The 22,317-nt window shown below is 43.5% G+C and overlaps 1 protein-coding gene across 7 annotated transcripts in view; it reads left to right on the top strand.

The window, feature by feature from the left end:
- The first annotated feature begins 1,011 nt into the window (after positions 1-1,011).
- Positions 1,012-22,317, top strand: part of PRPSAP2 (phosphoribosyl pyrophosphate synthetase associated protein 2) — a 49,078-nt gene continuing 27,772 nt past the window's right edge. Inside the window, exons 1-7 of one of the 7 annotated variants that reach the window (XM_025428179.3) lie at positions 1,012-1,165; positions 6,457-6,552; positions 6,801-6,951; positions 7,944-7,996; positions 11,662-11,728; positions 15,592-15,764; positions 18,422-18,537. In XM_025428179.3, coding sequence (XP_025283964.1) covers positions 6,833-6,951; positions 7,944-7,996; positions 11,662-11,728; positions 15,592-15,764; positions 18,422-18,537 — 528 coding nt within the window. In that variant the 5' untranslated portion in view covers positions 1,012-1,165; positions 6,457-6,552; positions 6,801-6,832. Of the gene's footprint in view, positions 1,230-2,941; positions 3,059-6,456; positions 6,553-6,800; positions 6,952-7,943; positions 7,997-8,719; positions 8,800-11,661; positions 11,729-13,297; positions 13,403-15,591; positions 15,765-18,421; positions 18,538-22,317 lie in introns of those variants that run through there. The other 6 variants (XM_025428180.3, XM_049110264.1, XM_049110267.1 and 3 more) reach the window with 6 other exon arrangements.

Here is a 22,317-nt window from a genome sequence, read left to right as displayed (position 1 = left end):
CCCAAGCAGGCAGGTGGTCGATCACAGTGCAGAAGTGAAGAAAATCTAGCAAAGGTCTGTTTGGAGAAGATTCCGTTTTGTTCCAAAACGTAACTGTGGGCTCAAAGGCCTCGCTCTTTGCAGAAGTATATCCCTGTAAAGTTGTCAGGCAAAGGAGATGTCTTAAATGACTCCATTTCATGAACTATCACACAATTTATAACTCATAAATTGTATGCTTGTATTCCTCAATTGTAAAATAAGAGGTGCCCAACCTTCAGTGAATGATTTCACGCTTGTGAAAAATCCAAAGCAGAGTTGGAGATGCAGTGTGGTGTCGGTTCAGCGTAGTGCAGGGTTTGGTGCCAGGCTTCCTGGATTGCAATTCTCGTCCGCTTAGTCATATGTCAAGCCATTCAGCGTCGGTGTTTCAGATACCACGGCTATCAAAATGCCTACTTCATACTCTTGTGAGCATTAAATAAATTACAGTTAATACATGGTAAGCACTTAAGAGGACTCAGCCTGACACATGGTAAATGCTACCTACATACGTGGTCACTATTATTATGTTATATATATAAAATAAAGGGTAAACATACTTAAATTATAAAGAATTCGGGCAATAGATACCAAAAACACCGATTGCTTTATAATGAAAGAAGAAAGGAAATAATTACAGGAACAACTGAGCATTTAACTATATGCCGGGAACTGAGCTAAAAAAGCCCTGCAGGTGCTATGTCCTTTAATCCTCACAGCCCCGTGAGGTGGATGCTGCTATCATTTCCATTTTTCAGATGAGGAAATCGAGGCTCAGAGGTGAAGTGACTTTGCCTAAGGTTACAGGCGGGTAAGGACTGGAGCCCAGACATCTGTAATTTCACAGCCACCTGAAGGCTAGCCCGGAGCAAGGGCCGCCCCCCGCCCCGAGGAGGCTCAGCCCCGCCCACGTCCCCGCCCCTCCCCTCGGGCGGGCCCCGCCCACGACCCCGAGCCAGGTGCCTCCGCAATCCCAGCGCCCGGCCCCGCCCTCGGCCCCGCCCACGGGCCTCGCAGTCGCCGCGGACGCCGCTCTTGCGCATGGAGTCGCCATTTTGCTCCTAGAGAAGCCGCCTGGAGAGACGGCGCTTGCTTCCTTCGGCAGCCGAGGCTGCGTCGGGGCCGGGGCTGGGGTCGGGGCCAGGTAGGGCGGGAGCCAGCGACGAGCGGCGGCGCGGACCGGCGGGCTCCGGCAGTGCGGGGCGCAGGTGCAAGGGGCGGGGAGCCCCCCGGCGCCGGCTGGCGGACGGGTCGCGCGGTCCCGGGGCTGCAGCTGGGGGGGGACAGCAGGGCGACCCCGGCCTCGCGCCCGCCGCCGCCCCCTCCCCCTCCCCCCTCCTCCTCCGTTCGTCCCTCCTCTCCCGCGCGGGCTCCGCGGGGCTCGGGCCGGCGCGCGGTCCCCGGGGTTCCCCCGCTCCGGGCGCCGTGGGGAGTCGAGCCCTAATTCCGGGACCTGCGGCCGGGGCGGCTCAGAAAACCAGCCTCCAACCCCGCCATCTGCGGCCCCTGATTTTAAGTCGACTGGCCTCGCTGCTCGCAGGCGCTTCTCTTACCCCGTAACCTGGTGTCTTTTTTTTTTTTTTTTTAATTCCACCCAGAACTCACCTAGAGGAGGTTGAGTGAGGACCTTGATGTTGATTTTTAGATATTCTTTTACTAGAAAATGTTTCCCCTAGTATCTTAACACTGATGATGAGGATCCCCCCCCCCCCCTTATTTTGATACTGGCGCAGTTTGGGTTGTGTAGCTTTTGTAAAAAATAAGGAAATGCAGAATGGGGATTTGGGGCACGAGGAAGTGTGATTTCTAATGTTTAAAAGATTTCAGTGCGCAAATAAAAATAATTCAGCCACATTATTGAACTCCACTAAATCATACCCTTCTTCCTGACCCAGTCTAAACCATTGTCACCCAGTTTTGATCGGAGGAGACGAAATTCTGCTCTTATTCACTTAACATAAGCACTTCTGCATTGTCCCAGACGTTTACCGTTCCTATTGTCTTGAATATATTATGAATTTCACTTAATTACCCCATTATCGATCATTCATGCCCAGTGTTGCCCTTAAAAAAAAAAAATCTTGCAGTGACTGACCATCATTGAACAAACGTGGCTTTTTCTTTCTTCCTCTTGGTGTAAATTCCCAAAAGGGGAAATACTGAATCAAAGTTCTGTGTTGTGTTCTTTCTTCAACACTCAGATATAAATTGTTTTCCAAACAAGGCCTGTTTATGGTAGACGTTTTTCAAAATGTGGATGTCGGATCCTGCTCACTGTGATGCAGAATCAGCAGGGGAGTCCAGGCATTTTTTGTGCTGTTGGGAGATGAGCTGTCCCCACAACTGTGTGTGCTGCAAGTCAGACTGGAACTGAGCTCATGTCTGCAGCTTAGAGGCCATGCAGCCTTGAGCATGTTTCTTCCGTGTCAGAGCCTCATTTCCCCGAGTGTAAAATGGATCCTTGTCTGGTCCCTGCTCTGTTGAGTTGTCATCAAAATTCAGAGGACTCAGAAAATGATGTTAGCCCATAAGAAAACATGCTGATGGAGAGAGACGAGCAAAGTGCCTGGGATCAGAGGCATGGAGGATTAATTCAGCTTTAGGTTTTGCCCTACTAATTCTCTTCACCAGTGAGATATAAAGCAATTGTTTTTGAAGTGAGGTACATCACTAATAAAAATAGTAATTCTTTGTACTTTATGATGCCTTTTAGTTCCATTTATTAATCATTGCAACCTGGTCAGGCTTTTATTCAAAAATGTTTGTTGTTTGACAAATACTGAGCTTCTTCCATGTGCCAGGTACTAGGCACTGGTTTATACAGTGGAGGACATAATGAAAAAAAAAAATCTCTGCTGTCCCAGACCCTAAATTCTGCTGGAGGAAGCTGATTTTACCAAGCATCTATCTCTGTTGTCAGGAAGGAAGACGCGCAGGCCCTGTGAGGCCAAGTGACCTACCCGAGGACCAGTAGCTAGTAACGTGGAAGGCAGACCCAAGACTTCACACTCCTACTCCAGCATCTTTAGATAAAAAGGTGTTTGTACAGTGGACCCTTTGGAGGGAAAGCGTCACACTTTAATGCAAGCCTTCCTTGTCCAAAATCCAGGGAAGTGGGTTTATTTTATTTTATTTTATTTTATTTTATTTTATTTTATTTTATTTTATTTATTTTATTTGTGTAAAGATTTTATTTATTCATGAGAGACACAGAGAGAGAGGCAGAGACACAGGCAGGGGGAGAGGCAGGCTCCCTGCAGGGAGCCCTATGCGGGACTTGATCCAGGGACCCAGGATCCTGGATCACGAGCTGAGCCAAAGGCAGATGCTCAACCACTGAGCCACCCAGGTGCCCCTGGGGAAGTGGTTTTGAAAAGACTGCTGGCCACATCTAAACCAAATGGTCTTTCAGTGTGGAATCATTCATGAGACTTAACAGGTTGTCAGATCTCATTCAAAGAGGCGTAGGATTTGCTTTTAGAAAGGTGCTGAGATTCTCTGGAAAGGGTGTGTTTTCATACTCGTTATAAATAATCCTCACACATTCTAGAACAAATTTAGGATAAACGTAAAAACAACTAGTTTAGAGGCTCCACTTCACCCTGTAGCTTTATGCTAATGAGCCTTCTGTTAGCTCCATCTTGGTGATTCTGTTTCTGAGGATGATCTTTAAAGCTCACTTTTCTTTTTTTTTTTTTTTTTTTTTTTAAATTTTTATTTATTTATGATAGTTACAGAGAGAGAGAGAGGCAGAGACACAGGCAGAGGGAGAAGCAGGCTCCATGCACCGGGAGCCTGACGTGGGATTCGATCCCGGGTCTCCAGGATCGCGCCCTGGGCCAAAGGCAGGCACCAAACCGCTGCGCCACCCAGGGATCCCTAAAGCTCACTTTTCTTGAACCTTGATAAAGAGCACAACTTGCATTTCCAATAGGGAAAAGGAGAACCCAAACTAACAACAGCCCTTGGGTTTGAACAGGACTTGACTGTATCGATAGCCATTTCCAAATGGACTCCCCTTCTGGTGCCATTCTGAGGGTGGTTTCAAGTTAGGTTTCAATTATAGAAACCTGGTATCTGAAGACGGACTCAAAAGAGAGCACAGTCAGTGGTGAAGGGCATTTAAACTGACCAGAAAAAAAAAAAATAAAAAGAAATAATTAACTGACCAGTAAGGAAAGGCTCCAGGAAGTATCCTGGAGCAGAGAGTACCCAGGAGTAAGAGAGCCATCTAGAGATATGCGGCAAGGGAATTTGACATTTCCTGTAGATTACCAAGGAAAAGACAAGGATCTGGGGGTGGCGACTGCAGGGAGAGAAAGTTTAGCATGTTCTACGGAAGTGTTTGGAATGGAGGGGCCCTCCGGGTATGGGCATCTAGCTCTGGAGCTGTTCAAGCACCTGCCTGCTGTGGCTTCTTGGCGGGAGTCCTGTAGATGGGCGGGTTTACCTGCAAGAGCTCTTTCTACCCTCAGATGCTTTCATTCTGAGTGTTCCAAGCCCTCTCAGGGACACTATGGTACTTTAAGAAGCTTCTTACTTGAAGTTTGGAGGATGTAAAAAGATGTCTACCCCAAGTGTATTACTGTGCTTGGTCAGTAGAAAACTGAAATATTAAAAGTTGATGCCTAAGTAGCTTCCATTTACCAAGCAGATCTTCTGTTTGGGACACTTTAAGTGCTGTACAGAATTAATTTTACAGTGACCCTGTAAGGGCTGTGTTTATATATTGTATGGATGAGGGAACAGTGGCTGAGAGATTAATTTTTGCAGGGCCTCTCAGTGAGCTAAGGGGAAGTAGCAGCCAAGATGCAGACACGATTTTGACTGTAAAGGTTGTACTTAAAATTACAGGAGAATGAATTTCATCTTCCAGACCTGTACCCTGTGTTCTTAAACACAGACCTACATTGGTTGAGAGACGGCGTTGGAAGATACTTAAGATCTCTTCCAACTTTGAGGATTGAGGATTTTTTTTTTCATGTAACCTGCCACTCTGCCCCCACAGTATGCCATAAAGCAGGGGTCAGCAGACTTTCTGTAGAGCGCCAGATATAATCAGTGTTTTGGCTTTATGGCCGATGCTCAGCTCTTATCATTGTATCTGTAGACTGTAGACAGTGAACGTGGCTGTGTTCCAATACAATTTTATGTACAGAAATAGCATTTGGAGGGATCTGGTTTGGCCCATGGGCTGTAGTTGGCTGATCCTTGCTCCTGAGCTGCTTTTCATGGTAGGCATGTCTGGTCCTCCTTGGTCTCCTTAGAGCTTTGGTCATGTGTGTATGTGTTTTTATTTGTAATTATTAGGCTGTAGGTAAATTTCATTGAAGTCCATATTTCCCTTTGTGGCATGCCCCATAAGAGGCAATCAGTGGGGGAACATGCTTTCCTAGCCTGCTGGTGCGTCCATACCTGTAAATTGCACCACCCCCAAGACCCAGTGGTTCTCTTTTTGCAGTTACTGCAGAGAGAGACCTACATGTGCACTAGGAAGCCTGTTTAGGATGTTGACCAGCTAAATGTGGCATCTCTGCATCATGGAGTACTGGCATCAGTTAAGAAAAGACACGATGGGCCTATATTTTGTAACCCTGGGTTGTCAAAATATATCATTTAACAAAAAAGATGATAAATTTGTATGATGATTCTTTTTCTATGTTAGAAGTATATCCTTATCATATTTTCTTATGAGGGATGGATCATGTATGAATGTGTAAAGGTCTGATGGTGCCCATATCAAACTAATAAAAACTGTCCATTCCGGGAGGGTGGGTGGGAAGGAGCCCGGGATTGGGGCTAGTGACTTTAACCTAAACTATCACGTTTCAGTTTTTTTTTTTCCCAAGGAGAATGTGTTTGTGTATTACTTGTGTAATTAAAATTGAAGAACAGCAGAAAAGATCCGCACAGCTTCATTCTTAGTCTCCACCGGCCTTGCGGGGGCCATCGAAGTAAAGCTACAACCGAGGAAGTGCAGTGGGCTAGCTGGGAAGGTGCCCCCGTTCCTCATGGTCCTCGAGACTGTTGCTGGTACACCTAGTCCTGCACCGTCCTTGGGTGATAAGGACACAGCTCAGAGATCGGAAGGTGGAAGGACACGTGAAAGGCCTCAGCCCTGACAATTTTGAGGCCAGGGGCTTTTCTCTTTGTGCTCTGCTGCCCATCAATTGGTGGTCTGCTTACCTCCCTTCCACTTAGGGTTATTGTTTGGTCTGCCTTATGTTCAGTTCAGGAAAATGCAGATGGCAAGGTCTCTTTTAGACCCGGCTCAGGGCCCCAGAGAGTCAGCTGGCAGGCCCCGGGGAGGTGTTGGGATAAATAGTGACTACAGTAAAAGCTGGGCATAGGTGGGTTATTTCTTCATGATTTTTGAGGGTCAATCAGTCCATGTCCTTGCTAATGGCTCTGCCATTTTTCTGTGTGTTAATCCAGGAGGAATTTTGTTGTCAGAGAATAAAAGGAGGTTGTCCATAATTGACTTTAAGCAGCAAACAGTAAAACACTGAGCTCTTCAGCTCCGCCTTTCTTGTAAGTTTATCATTTATTCCCAGTGGTCATGAAAACTAAATCATATAACAATGTATTTCCATAAATTTGGAGCCATAAAGCCCAAACGAACTTTTTCTTTATCCATACATATATGTAATATAAAAGACTCCATGATGGTGAACACTTATCTCCTTCAGCTTAAGTCATTTGCTATTTAAAAAAAAAAGTTCATTCAGGTGAATTTAATATTCTGTGGCAGTTCTTAATATACTTTTAAATCCTCCTAGGCTCTGAGAATTGGAAAACCAAGAAGGTTTTGATGTTTTGTGTGGCGCCACCTGAATTAGAAACCAAGATGAACATAACCAAAGGAGGTCTGGTGTTGTTTTCAGCAAATTCTAATTCATCATGTATGGAGCTCTCAAAGAAGATTGCTGAGTGAGTTATAATTATACTATTACAATCCATATTTATTATGTGATGTTTTAAATTTGATGATCGGAATAGCACTGATTGTTAAACTTGAGAGCAGATATTTTGTGGTTAGCCTGTGTATTATCTATATATTAAGGGCTAACTTTTTGTAAGCTGTTGTAACTCCCTACATGTTCATTCAGCAGACATTTAGGGAGTCTTGAGGAGTGCCAGGGATTGTGTTAGGTGCCACACATATACAGAATTACTTGAGTATAAAGAACAACGGAGTGTATTCTGTATGAAAATAGTTTATCTAGGTTATAGTTCAGTATAGTTTTAGTTATTTATTAAATATTCTCCAGAAACCAACATTGCACTGTATGTTAACTAACAAAATTTAAATTAAAAAATAAAAGATAAATATTGAACATCCTTCTGTGTACTAGGTCTTGATCTAGATATTGGGGACTCATGGTGAACAAACCAGTCAAGATCCTTCCTTCTTATATTTAGTAGACAACCAGACAAGAAGGAAGTCAACAAAACAAAATTTCAGGCAGTGGTAGGTAGTATGAAGAAAACACTGTGAAAGGAATGATTTGAGCAGGTTGCTCGGGTACCTTTTAAACTCAGGGTATGGTATGTGAATTGAGAAGTCCTGTGGGTCAAGGGGACAGAATGTTCAAAGGCCCTGGTGTGTGCACCTCTGACATGGTGGTATAGCCTAGGGGCATGGCAGGAGGGCAGAGGGTGCAAGGAATGGTCGGTGAGGCAGGCTGAGCAGGACTCCAGAGGCCTTCTTGGGTTAGGCCTGGGATGGCGGGTGGGGGATTAGATAACAGAGTGACTTAGTAGTAGCATATCTGCTTTAATTTTATAAAAAGAGTGCCTCTATTTCATTTTGCCTTATCTTCTTTTTAATGAATTTATTAAGCATCCTTAAATAGTTAAGGTGTTGGATAGATACTATCTCTGTTACCTTTCCAACTTTTCTCCCCCTTTCTCTTCTCTAGGCGGCTGGGGGTGGAGATGGGCAAAGTGCAGGTTTACCAGGAACCTAACAGAGGTGAGCTATCTTAGACATGCACTGCATTGATTTTTTTTTTTTTTGTGGAATGTGCCATGCTGGCTCTGTCTTTCATCCTCCACTCTTGAAACAATTGGATCGAGTGGCTGGTTAGTCCTGCCTGCAGGAAGTTGGGTGGGCAAGGTGGTGAGAGTAGTGCTCCAGCTCCTACTGATACCAGCTGTATATAGAGTATGTGGGAGCTTGGACTCCAGCTCTCAAACCTCTAATAAAAACTGCAGAGATGCATGAAACCTGTACCCTGAATGGAAACACTGCTCAGAAGTCATATGAGTTTATGTCACTTTGGGCAGGCTGAGAAAACCCTGTGTGGCCACAGTATTAATTGGTTGTTAATTCTTCTCTCTCTCTTTTTTTTTTTTAAGATTTATTTACTTATTTGGGAGAGAGAGTACAAGTGGAAGGGGAAGGGGGAGAGGGAGAGAGAATCTCAAGCAGACCTTGTGCTAAGCATGGAGCCTGATGCAGGGCTCAGTCTCACTACCCTGAGATCATGACCTGAGCCAAAACCAAGAATTGAACGCTAACCTGACTGAGCATCCAGGTGCCTCAGTTGGCTGGATTCTTATTTCCCTCAAGCTGTCATGGACAAGACTTCATGAAATGCTTGTTAGGAAATGCTTTTGTTAATTGATTTATATTATTACATAAGCGTCTCAAGTTGTGAAAGCATATGTTACTTAATCTTTGTGATTTCTCTAGAAATGGTGGATATTTGAAATTACCCTAGGAAAAGCGATGGAAAGCTTGCATGGACTTGAGGGTCAGACCACTTATTCTTGGCAAGTTATTTAACTTTTCTAAACTACAAATGATTAGGGCTATTTTGAAGATTAAATGTGATAATTTGCCCAATACAAAGTCCTTAGCACATAGTAGGTGCTCAGTAAATGCTGGTTCCCTCTCGTTCTCCACTGTAGGATTTTGTCGATATTTATTTATTTATTTAAAGATTTTATTTATTTAGTTGTGGGAGACACACACAGAGAGAGAGGCAGAGACATAGGCAGAGAGAGAAGCAGGTTCCATGCAGGGAGCCTGATGTGGGACTCGATCCTGGGACTCCGGGTTAATTTTATTTTTCGATTTTATTTTTATTTTTTAATTTTTAAAATACTTATTTGAGAGAGAAAGAGTGAGCACAAGCAAGGGGAGGGGCAGAGGGAGAGGGACAAGCAGACTCTCTGCTGAGCATGGAGTCTGACGGGCTCGATCCCAAGACCCTGAAATCATGACCTGAGCTGAAGTCAGGCTCTTAACCATCTGAGCCACCTAGGCATCCCTTTAGATTTTATTTTTAAACAATCTCTACACCCAACATGAGGCTCAAACTCATAGTCCCCAAATCAGAAGTGGCACACTCCACCAACTGAACCAGCCTGGTGCCTCTAGGATTTTGTCAATTACTTAAATAGAGAACTTAAAGACACTTTGATGAAAAGGCACAAAACTCTTTTTCCAGTATTTATTTCTCCATTACTGCCTTCTCTTTCCTGTCTCCCAAGATCTCCCATGTGGCTTCCATAGGAAAAATGTGTAATTAAAAAAAACCTGCAGGGAGAGTTTGGAGAAGGGTCTACTGCCAAAGGGGATTGCGTGATGTCCTTTGTGTAGTCTGGGAAGGGGGGGTAGGGAGAGCTGGTGGTGGAAGGCCCAGGAGGAGGTTGGCCCACCCTCCAGGTTCATGAATGAGGGCAGAGAAAGTAGTTGGTGTTTATTGTGAAGGAAGGCAGGAACTGACATTTGTGCATTCCTCACTGTTACCAGATACTAAGGAACTGCTGCGTTGAGGGATAATGTTACATATGAGGTCCCAAAGTAGGGGAGTCAGGGTTTAAGCCCAGGTCTCCCTGATTCTAAAGCTCATTTTCTTTCCTTGGTACCATATTCCTTTGTAAACATGTATTTTGTTTTTTCCAACTTTTTGAAAAAGATTTTATTTATTTATTCATGAGAGACAGAGAGAGAGAGAGAGGGGCAGAGACACAGGCAGAGGGAGAAGCAGGCTCCCATGCAGGGAGCCCGATGCGGGACTGTATCCCAGGACTTCAGGATCACGCCCTGGGCCGAAGGCGGCGCTAAACCGCTGAGCCACCTGGGCTGCCCTGTTTTTTCCAACATTTTTTTTTTTTTAATTTTTATTTATTTATGATAGTCACACAGAGAGAGAGAGAGAGGCAGAGACACAGGCAGAGGGAGAGGCAGAGACACAGGCAGAGGGAGAAGCAGGCTCCATGCACCGGGAGCCTGACGTGGGATTCGTTCCCGGGTCTCCAGGATCGCGCCCTGGGCCAAAGGCAGGCGCTAAACCGCTGCGCCACCCAGCGATCCCTTTTCCAACATTTTTAATGAAAATATTCAGACCTATAAAAAAGTTCAAAGAATAGTGCAGTGAATATCCATATGCATGTCTGCTGCTTGGATTCAACAGGTAACATTTTGCAATATGAATATGTGTGGTACCTTTTTTCTTTTCTTAAAGATTTTATTTATTTATTCATGAGAGACCCAGAGAAAGAGGCAGAGACACAGGCAGAGGGAGAAGCAAGCTCCATGCAGGGAGCCCGATATGGGACTGTATCCCAGGACTCCAGGATCATGCCCTGGGCCGAAGGCAGGCACCAGACCGCTGAGCCACCCAGGCACCCCTGTGTGGAACCTTTTGAAAGTGAGTTGCAGGTGTCAGGTCACTTAAGCCCCAAATGCTTGACCATGCGTCTCAAGAATAAGTATTTTCTCCTGCATGAATACAGTGTTGTTCTCATACTCAAAGAAATTAACAACCATTCTCTAATTATCTAATATCTAGTAATCTGTATTCAAATTTCCCTTGTCCTGAAGAGCCTTTTATAGCTGTTTTGTCTTTTTTTTTTTTTTTTTTTTTCCAAACCAGGATTCTTGGCTCAAGTAATAATGTTTTTTATTCTAATCTAGAACTGTTCTTTTCTTCCCAGGACATTGACTTTGAAGAATGTCTCATTCTGTATTTGTCTAATTGTGGCTGATCGCAAGTTTTTTGAGAGTAGGGTTATTGGACCTTATTTGTCTTTACTCTCACAGCATTGTTATAACATTTATTGTCTAATAAATTCTTAATTGTTGCTGGTTTTATGACTGAATATGTGATTTCCCATAGAGATACTGTGCTCAGTGTGGCACAACACTCACTGCCTGGATAAGAGAAGTAAGAAGGGTAGATTTACTTGTTCCAAGTCAGAAATTGAATTCTTTCTGAAGCACGTAATGTAACCCGACATGTTTTAAAAGTGTGGTTGGGGGGCCTGGGTGACTCAGTTGGTTAAGCATCTGACTCTTGATTTTGTCTCAGGTTGTGATCTCAGGGTTGTGAGATCGAGCCCAGGGTTAGACTCTGCACTGGGCGTGGAACCTGCTTGAGATTCTCTGTCTCCCTCTCCCCTCCCTTTCTCCCTTTCTCTAAAAAAAGTTAAAAAAAAAAAAAAAAAGTGTGATTAACTCCAGTGTGCTCGTTATCCTTTATAGCATCTAAAGCCTCATGAGTTTAACAGTTCCAGTTTCATATTTTATAACATTAGGGATGAAGCAGATTTTTTGATGTACATATTTTCAAAAATGTAAATTGTGTCTTTTTTTTACCCCCCTCACTTCTTTCCTTTTCCTGCCAGAAACAAGAGTGCAGATTCAAGAATCCGTGAGGGGAAAAGATGTTTTCATCATCCAGACTGTCTCAAAGTGAGTCCTTATCCAATAGATACGATGTTGTTCTCTGGGTTTTTCTTTCTAGGCATGAGCGTTTAAAATAATAGCAGCTGACTAGACAGGAAGAATTATGATCATTTGGAAATTGGTGTGTCGTATTCTGCTAATTTTTCTGACCTAACTGCTGACTTTTACGTGTTTGTTCCATGTTTTTGAATGGTGGAAGTAACCAAGTATTGGAGTAGAGGTTCTTAATGAGAACAGAACCCATTATATTGCCTCTCAACCAGAATTTTGTAAAACTCCCAGGGAAGCTCTTCTAGTTCCCCCCCAAAAAGGTAGGAGGAAAGCTGTGTATTTACTTGAGGTTTTTAAAGCTCTGGCTGCAGGTAATTTAAAAATGATCACCATTTCTTATGTTGTTTAGATAAATGAGCTGAGAAGGTAAAAGAATGTATTGAAGGAATATGTATTCCTCTTTGGTGTGGAGTTTGACATACGTGTGTCCTGGAAATTGTTGAGGCTGCAAGTGTATAATCTGAGTGCAGAGGAGTCAGTGCAATGAGGTTGGTCTGCGTCATTTTTTAAAAGACCACTCTGTCCATACATATCCCCAAATGCCTCTGTATTTGAAAGTTCTTCACTCAGAGTGATTCTTAATAATGTCTGGAGATCAGTTTGTGTAGGGCATAATTTTTTAGCTTAGAGATTCTAATTTTGCTGCGTGTTTATATGTATAATAAATACCAAAGAAGGGGAACAAGAGCCAAGTTTCAGGAGAATTTAGACTTGGGACACACATACTTTCATCTACATTTTGAACATCTGTCCAGGTCTTTGGTTCATGGGGATGAGATCTTGTAGCCACCTGGCTCTTCCAGGAAGAGGAGTTAAAGGGGACTTGTCATTGCATCCCATGCCCTCCCGGGAGTGTGTGTGCCTTGAAGGGAGGGGGTGGCTTGCCTTTGCCGAAGTTCCCTTGTTTTCATTTCTTCTGTGCCACTTAGCATTCTTGGCAGACCTGGGCTAGGAAGCTCCCAGTTCTCAGAACCCCTGCCACCACCTTCTTTACCCAGATGGCTGAAGGGCTGGGGTGCTAGTGGAGGACTCCCTGTGCCCACAGCTACTCTACCCCTCCTGACATTGGGGTGGGGATAGCGCAGAGCACAAAATAACTTAGGTTGCTCCTGGCTGTCTGCAGTGCTTTTATCTCCTCACAGACACGTGTGAATCCATTTGGATGAATGCAGAGAAGTCGCTTATGTTACACAAGGGGATAAGTGAGCCTTATAGGCCAAATTGGACTTAGAATTCAGGGCTTCAGCAGCATGACTCATATAGTCCTTCCTGTTTCCAGGTCCATCCATTCCTGTCCTTTTATTTCTATTTGGTTTATTTCAACACTTACTATTCTGCCCTTGCCTTTTGTTGGTTTCTTATTCCCTTAGCTAAAACTGCCTGCATGTCTCATTTTTCATTGTTCCGAACCATGACCTTGTGTGAACTCACTTCATCTTGCCAGAGAGCCTGGACATCGGGTGTTTATGAAATAGTTAATGTTGAGATTTGATGTTGTCAGATACGTGTTATCTTTCATTTTAGGACAGATTAACAGTGGGCACTAAAAGTATCAGAAAAGTTTTAAATGAAGAGAATGCTGCTCTTGGCTCCATTTATCCAGTCATTCAGACAAGTTCATGACTTGAGGTTAGTGCTGGTAAGCCTGTCAGCAGCTCCAGAAAAATGGTGCCCTTGTAGTATGGCGTGGGGCCCTTGGTGTAATTCTGTGCCCACTGTTGGGTCCTCTCCTTCTACCCTTTCACAGACAGTGCTTTCCTGAAAGTCTGCTTTTCACTCTTGTGAGACCAGGTCAGATATTAACATATAACCCAGTCACCCACATGTTCTGGGTTTCCTTTCACTCATTCATTCATTAACAAACACTGATTGAACGTCAGCTGCATGCCAGTCACTATTTCAGGTGTTCAAGATGCGTGAATGATTAAAACAGATAAAGACCGATGCACCTGGGTGGCTCAGTGGTTGGGCATCAGCCTTTGGCTCATGTCATGATCCAGGCGTCCTAGGATTGAGTCCTGTATCGGGCTTCCCCACAGGGTGCCTGCTTCTCTCTCTGCCTGTCTTTGTCTCTTTCTCTGTGTCTCTCATGAATAAACAAATAAAAATCTTAAAAACAAAACAGATAAAGACCCTTGGCTTCATGGAGTCTATTTTCTGAGACATGCAATTAGTTAACTATATACTTATTGACTTAGTAACTGAGTATCTACTGATCATCCAGTTTGTCAGAAGCTGACAAAGACCTCAACAGTGTGGCAGGGGATTGGGAGTGATGTAGGGAGGGAGTAGAGAGAGGGCAGGCCAGGCAGGCCTCAGCAAGGAGGTGACAGGAGAAGGTAGGGGCAGAAGCCAGGTGGCCAGCCAGGGAGGAGCACTTTCCAGTTGGGGAGAGCCCCAAGGGGTCTCAGTGTGAGTGAGGACTGACATGATGTCTAGTGTGACCAGACTGGGGGGCGGAGGGCATGAGAGGGGGAGCAGAGAGGTGGGGTGTCGGGCAAATCATAGAGGGCTTTGGGAGCCATCATGGGGCTGTAGGCTAAATGGGAAAGCATTTCTGGATCTTGAGCAGAGGAGTGTGTGATGTGACTTGCACTTGAAGATCCAGCCAGCCACCCTGAGGAGAACAAGCAGCAGAGGGACCGCTAAAGAACAGGGAGGCCTGTGGTGGCAGACTGCGCCTGTCACTGGCTTGACACAGAGCACACCTGGCCTGGCCCCTGTGCAGCAGTACAGTGGGGATATGCTGTGACCTTCTGGAGACAAGAACAGTGAAGGGGGCACCTCTTTTTTTGTCCTGAGTAAACTGAAGGAGGAGTGTCGCCATCTACTGCTATGGAAAAGGTTTTATGATGAAGCAGGCTTTGGGAGGCAAAGAGCAGTTCAGTTTTGAGGGGTCTTGACAGACACTTGAGTGGCACCATTGTCAGGTAGTGGTTGGATTTGCTAGACTGGAGTTGAGAAGCTTGGACTGAGACTGTGACCTTGAGTCTCCAACTTCTAGAAGCTGTGAAATTAGATGAGAAGCCCAAGGGATGAGGGGAGGTCGAAGAGAGGTGCAAACGAATGAGTGTTAGGAAGGTGGGGAGGAGGGGAAGCTGCAGAAGAAGCCAGGTGAACAGCAAGGAAGTCCTAGAAGCCCAGTGGGTGAAGCTGGGCAAGCAGCTGTGGACACTCAGGTGAGAGGAGAACTGTCCTTGGATCTAGGTGCATGGAGGTCATTGAGGACCCAGATTGGAATGCGTTTGAAAGAGGCAAGATGAGGTGAACCGGAGATATCTGAGTGTAGACAACTCTCTTGAGATGTATACACAGGGGAGGGAAGAAATAGGCCAGTGGGAAGAGTGGTCACCAGTCGTTTCTAATGCAACAACAGAGTTTATAGTCCGATGGGTACAAGCCCAGGGAGTGTACAGAATTGATGGCAGAGGCAAGAGGGAGAATTACTGGAGCCTATCTTCCAGTAGGCAGGAGTGGAGAGGAGGGCGAGGGGTGCTTAGGGTGTCATTGTGAGGCCTAATTGCAGAGTAACTGGTGTAGAAAGTTTTCTCTGCCTGATAGTGAAGGGCTGGCCAACTTGGAGGGTGGGAGCTCATGGAAGGCTCTCTTCTGACTGAGTAGTTTTTACAGGGAAAAAGGAAGTAGGTCAGTAGCTGTGAGGGGAATGTGGGAATTCGAATTCGTTTGTGCCTTTTCTGTGTCTCGAGCCTTAAGGCTGTAGAGGCACACATAGCACATTGCTGCTACTTTGTGGGAACAGGGAGATGTTAAACACATGTCTTATGTTCCTTGCTGGGATTTTCTTTCTTGAAATGCAGGGATGTGAACACCACCATCATGGAGCTCCTGATTATGGTGTACGCGTGTAAGACCTCTTGTGCCAAAAGCATTATCGGCGTGATTCCCTACTTTCCTTACAGCAAACAGTGCAAGATGAGAAAAAGAGGCTCCATTGTTTCTAAATTGCTGGCTTCGATGATGTGCAAAGCTGGTGAGAATGGCAGATACATGACATTTATTGGGGGCCAGGGCATTTTATGTTTACCTTGGAAAGTGTAAACCATTTTCTTAACTAAATTAGAATGTGGAACAGAAAAAAGACCATTTTTTAAGACCGCTAAGTTACAATGAGAAAACACAGAGAATTCTCTTCTGTTCCCCACAACCTAAAACAAAGTTAAGGAGAGTGACTTATTTTTCCCTAAGTTCTTTGTTTAAAGAATTATATTAAAACAACAAGTTACAATCACATTTAAGTTGTTTTTGAAGGGGAAAAGGGCATTTTAGAACCGAGCACTCTTAACATGGCAACTTTTATTTTAGTCTCTTCCCAGGGTGGATTGGCATATTTTGCAAACCATGTGCACTATTTTGTGTGGTGCGTTTTCAGGTCACATCCTAGGCATCCCCTCTTGTTTCTAAATAACCTTCTCATAACCTTCAGAGTTATTACATGTGTGTGTAACCATGTGGGCGTGTGTGTGTGTGTGTGTGTGTGTGTGTGTTTGTATGCAACTCTAGAAGCCACATATCCCAGAGCACTGGTACAGAGGGGAAAGGACAAAACAGCCCCATATCACTGCATTGAACACAGACACTTACTGTGAAATAGAGTTTGTGTCTATTTTTTTTGCATTCCAAAGAAGGCAAAAACAAAACAAAACAAAACAAAAGAAAAACAACCCACTCAAAAACCCACACACCCAAATTTGTCATTATTTGATGACACCCGAAGCCCAGCTGCCTTAATGTATAATGTATTAAACAGTCTTCAGAGTTTTAAAAGCTGGCTGAAGGGAGCAGGCTAGCTCACTGGATCTTCCAGAAAGATTCTGCTCATCTTTTCTTTTGGCCTTGATCCTGGCTGGACTGCCAGGTTGACTCTCTTTCTCTTCTGGGCAAGTTTTGCTTTTTTTTTTTTTTTTTTTAATGTTTTATTTATTCATTCATGAGAGACACAGAGAGAGAGAGAGGGGCAGAGACACAGGCAGAGGGAGAACCAGGCTCCATGCAGGGAGCCCGATGTGGGACTCGATCCTGGGTCTCCAGGATCAGGCCCTGGGCTGAAGGCGGCGCTAAACCACTGAGCCACCGGGGCTGCCCAAGTTCTGCTTTTTAAAAAACTTTTCCAGTTAGACTTTCCTTATTCTGGTGATCATTTCAAGTATCCTGTAAGGAGCCAGTGAGGATGAAGGTTCTTCATTTTGTCCAGAGACAGGCCCATGCAGTTTGTCTTAAGATCAATATTTGTCTTAAGTATCTATCTTAATATGGCTTTGCTATGCCTATTAAGGAAACTTCATGGAAATATAACTTGCTTTAATAGAATTATCAGAGACATTTCTTCATTACTATTATCTTTGTTATTTTCAGACTATAAATTGATGTGAAAATCATGTATCTGTGTGGAAAAACCACCCTCTCTTTCCCTTCTTTTTTTTTTTTTTTTTTTAATTTTTTATTTATTTATGATAGTCACACACAGAGAGAGAGAGAGAGAGGCAGAGACATAGGCAGAGGGAGAAGCAGGCTCCATGCACCGGGAGCCCGACGTGGGATTCGATCCCGGGTCTCCAGGATCACGCCCTGGGCCAAAGGCAGGCGCCAAACCGCTGCGCCACCCAGGGATCCCTCTCTTTCCCTTCTGAGTAAGGAAAAACCCAGTTCACCTCCTGTTTGTCTCTTCTACTCACACACAAAGGGGATTGCTTCTGACACTTCTGGTCACCAAAGGTGTAGGGGTTTTCCCTACACCTAGCAATTCTCCATGACACTGGCTGAGTATCCTACAATTCACTTAATTTCTGGAGATAGTGTCAAATCCCACAGGTTAAGGGCTCAGTCCCATAACCTGCCCCTGCCCCACTCACCCATGCTAGCTGCAAGGCCAGATTGTCACCTCTGCATCTGGCCAATCTGCTGTAAATCACAGATTCCCAAGACCCACATGTCGGATTCAATTAATTTGCTCGAGCAGCTCACAGAACTCCGGGGAACTACTCACTCACTGTTTGCCACTTTATTGTAAAAGCATATGATAAAGAATACAAGTGATAGAAGAGATACGAGGGCACAGGATGTGGGGAGGGCTGCAGAGCCCTTGACCTCTCAGCATGCACCACTTGCCCAGAGCCTCCACCTGTTCACCAACCTGGTGCCCCCCCTCTCTCCCAAGGCTCTGCCTCATCACGTAGGCGCAATCAATCATTGACTCCATTCCCAGCCCCTCTTCAGTCTCTGGAGAATGGGAGGTGGGGGCTGAAGATGCTAAACCTTTTTTTTTTTTTTTTTTGGTGCTAAACCTTTAATCACAGCATGGTCTTTCTTGGTCTCCTCATCCAAGAGCCCACCCAGAGTCCCCTCATTAGAACAAAAGGTTCTTTTGGTGCCCTTATCACTTAGGAATTTACAAGGGTTTTAGCTAAGAGCCCTGTGTTAGGGACACAGGTAGAGACCACTATATAGGTTTTCTATTCTCATCGTCTTATTGAACTAAAACATCTGAGAAATAAAGACACTAAGTCTTTTTGATGAGAAAGCAATTTTTAAATAGCTATTATATATAGTATTGTGTTTTATATATGCTTAGTTCGTACATATCGACTGGTTATTTGACCACTCGTGTTTTTGTCTGCTTTGTTTCCAAAGGTCTAACCCATCTCATTACTATGGATTTACACCAGAAGGAAATTCAAGGCTTCTTCAATATTCCTGTTGATAATTTAAGAGCTTCTCCCTTCTTACTACAGTATATTCAAGAAGAGGTGAGCTGGCTCAAACTTCTGCATTTTAACATTCTGTTTAAGGTTGAAAAGATACATTTCCATTTCCCTGGGCAGTCTGTAAAGGATTAAAACTTAGTGTATTCTGCTTGAATATTTCCTGGGATGCCTGAGTGGCTCAGTTGATTAATATCTATCTGACTCTTGATCTCAGGATCATGAATTCAAGCCCTGTGTTGGGCTCCACTGAGCCTCGCATGGAGCCTGTTTAAAATATAGTAATAAAATAATGAAGTACTATTTACTTTAATAAATGTAATTCAGTATATTTTAAAATTTCTAATCTATAGTTTCTTTGTTTTGCTAAGCTCTTAAAATTGCTGTGTTTTCTTTGGGGCCTCAGGTACCTAGGACCGGACTAGTTGTGATCATGGCACATAACTCTCATCATTGGTCCATGTATAGACCTGGCCCTCATTTCATATCTATTGCTCTTCCTTGCTATCTGTCCATCTGTCTGTAGTGGTCAGCATCCAGGATCTTACCACTCAGCAAGAAAACTTGATGCATCATAACTGATATCCACTAGCGTGGTTCTTTTGTGTCACATCCCCCCTACCTCCTCCCACTGAGGGAGCTACCATCTTGAATCTTGTTTCCTCTTTTAATTTCCTTTATATAGGGATCCCTGGGTGCGCAGCGGTTTGGCGCCTGCCTTTGGCCCAGGGCGCGATCCTGGAGACCCGGGATCGAATCCCACAACGGGCTCCCGGTGCATGGAGCCTGCTTCTCCCTCTGCCTGTGTCTCTGCCTCTCTCTCTCTCTCTCTCTCTGTGACCATCATAAAAAAAAAAAAAAAATTTAATTTCCTTTATATATGGTCTTATATCTTTGTACACATAGAGAGACTATTCCAAGACAAAAACATGTAAGATAGATATTTTTTAATTTTATTAGAAAAATAATCAAATTGTGCGATTTTGGGGGAATATTTCACTTTATGTTGCATTAGTAAGCTTCTTCCAGGTTGAGGGTCACAGTGCATTCATTTGAACTATTGAGAACTACTCACCGTGCAGCTTTACCACAGTTTACTTGTAAGGGTGTTGCCGTTGTGATTGTGCTCCTGTGAGCACTCTTGTCTGTGTCTCCTGTGGCACACAAGCAGAAGTATATCACGGTCACATACCTAGTGTAGTTTTGCAAGGTGAAATGGCATGTGAGTGTTTGATTTTTCCCAAAGCAGTTACGCCAACTTTCATCCCCCCCCAGCAGTAAATCAGATGCTCTGTGGATCCGTCTTGTTTCAACACTTAGGTTACCAGAATTTACAGTATTTGCTAGTTGAATGCACTGTGGTGTCTTGGCATCACTTTGATGGATAGATCTCTTATGATGTAAGAAGTTGAACATCTCTTTGTATAATTTCCTTTTTTATGAAAAGGCGCTAATGTACTTTGTTCTTCACTGGTTTTATGTGTGTGTTGTTTTCTGAGCTACAGGCATGCTGTTTTGTATTCTAGATTCTAGCTATTTGTTAGTATTGGTTTCATTAGGGAGTCTAGATGAGTAGACATATTCAGTTTTTTTTTTTCATTGAGGTGAAATCCATGTAACATAAAATTAACCAGTTTAAGACAATTTGGTGGGATTTAGTACAGTCAGTGTTGTATAACTGTCTGTATCCTTTGTCTAGTTCCAAAACTTTGTCATACTCCAGAAGAACACCCTGTACTCATTAAGTAACTACTTACCATTCCTCCCTCCCCCTATTCCCTGGCAGCTACTCATGTGCTCTTTGGCTCTGGATTTGCCTGTACTGGACATTTCATGTACCTGGGATCATGCAGCATGCAACCTTTTTGTGTTTGGCTTTATTCACTTAGCTTAATGCTTTTGAGGTTCATCAATGCAGTAATGTGTATTAGGACCTCATTCCTTTTGAAGACTGAATAATATTCCACCGTATGTACATACCACTATTTGTTTATCCATTCATGTGTTGATGAACATTTGGATTGTTGCCACTTTTTGACTATTGTGAATAGTGCTGCTGTGAACATTCTTGTATAAGCTCGCTCCTTCCTTCCTTCTTTCCTTCTTTCTTTCTTTTCTTTCTTTTCTTTCTTTTCTTTCTTTCTTTCTTTCTTGAGCAAGCAAGAAGTATATGCATGTGTGAGCAGGGGGAAAGAGGCAGAAAGATAGGGAGAATCTCAAGGAGGCTCCACGCTGGGAGTCACAGGACTCGATCTCACGACTTTAAGATTATGATCTGAGCTGAAATCAAGAGTCAGATGCTTAACCGACTAAACCACCCAGGCGCCCCTCTTGTATAAGTTTTTAAGTGGACATAGGCATTTATCGTGGCCATATATTTCATTTCTCAGATAAATACTTAGGATTGGAATTACATGGTCATATGATAATTCTGTATTTAACTTTTTGAGGAACTGCCAAACTGTTTTCAATGGTGCCTGCAGCAGTTTGCATTCTAATCAGGAGTATATAAGATTTGCAATTTCTTCACATACATACTGACTTACATTTTGATTATAGGTATTCTAGTGGTTATTGTGGTTATAAAGTGGCATCTCATTATAGTTTGATTTGTATTCCCCTAATGATGTTGAGCATCTTTTCATGTGTTTATTGACCATTTGCATATCTTCTTTATGCTTTTTAAAAAATGTTTATTTATTTAAGTAACCTCTGCATCCAACATGGGGCTTGAACTCACAACCCTGAGATCAAGAGCTGCGTGCTGTAAGGACTGAGGAGCCCATTTTTTAATTGGGCTGTTTACCATTTTATTTAGTTCTTATTATATATTGGACACTAAACTCTTACCAGGTATATGATTTACAGATATTTCCCACCATTCTGTAGTTTGTCTCTTCACTATCTTGATACTGTCTTTTGATGCCCAAATGTTTTAACTTTGATGAAGTCCAGTTTATCTCTTTTTTTTTTTTCGTTATTCATGGTTTTGCCCTAAGAAAGCATCAAATCCAGAGCCATTAAGATTTACCTCTGTGTTTTCTTCTGAGAGTCTTATAATTTTTAGATCTTATATTTAGGTTGATCCATTTGGAGTTAATTTTAGTATATGGTGTGAAGTAGGGGTGTAACTTTGTTTTTTTGGATATGGTATCTAGTGGTTCTAACACCATTTGTTGAAAAGGCTATTTCCCAACTGAATGGCTTTGTCAAAAAAAACCAAAAATTCGTCCATATACGTTTGTGTTTATTTCTAGTCCTTCTAGTCCTTCATTGGTCTATGCATCTGTCCTCCCACAATTAACCCTGGCTCTCAGTAATGAAAATAAATTTAAGTATTTTTGAAAGAGAGAAATATAAAAGAGTTTGCCTATTTTCTTTAAAGTTATACACAAGAAGCATACAGACTATAAAAAATCCAGGAAACAATACAGAATAGAATTTACCTGAATATGATTCCCAGTTGAGATAGAAAGGATAGGAGAGGGATCCCTGGGTAGCACAGCGGTTTAGCGCCTGCCTTTGGCCCAGGGTGTGATCCTGGAGTACCGGGATCGAGTCCCACATTGGGCTCCCTCCATGGAGCCTGCTTCTCCCTCTGCCTGTGGCTCTGTGCCTCTCTCTCTCTGTCTCTCATGAATAAATAAATAAAATCTAAAAAAAAAAAAAGAAAGGATAGGAGAGCAACAGCAAGTGTGTTGATAGGGCAGGGAAGTGGGTCCATCCAGAGAGAAGCCCCAGAGGATGAGACAGACTTAGGTATGTGGGAGAACATGGTCCAGTTAAGAACTGTCCATGTGAAGGATCCTACAGCTTTGGGAGAAA

Source organism: Canis lupus, chromosome 5 (assembly GCF_003254725.2).
Source record: "Canis lupus dingo isolate Sandy chromosome 5, ASM325472v2, whole genome shotgun sequence".
Lineage (NCBI taxonomy): Eukaryota > Metazoa > Chordata > Mammalia > Carnivora > Canidae > Canis > Canis lupus.
Note: the sequence above shows the minus strand (reverse complement) of the source record. Positions and strands in the feature narration are given on the sequence as shown.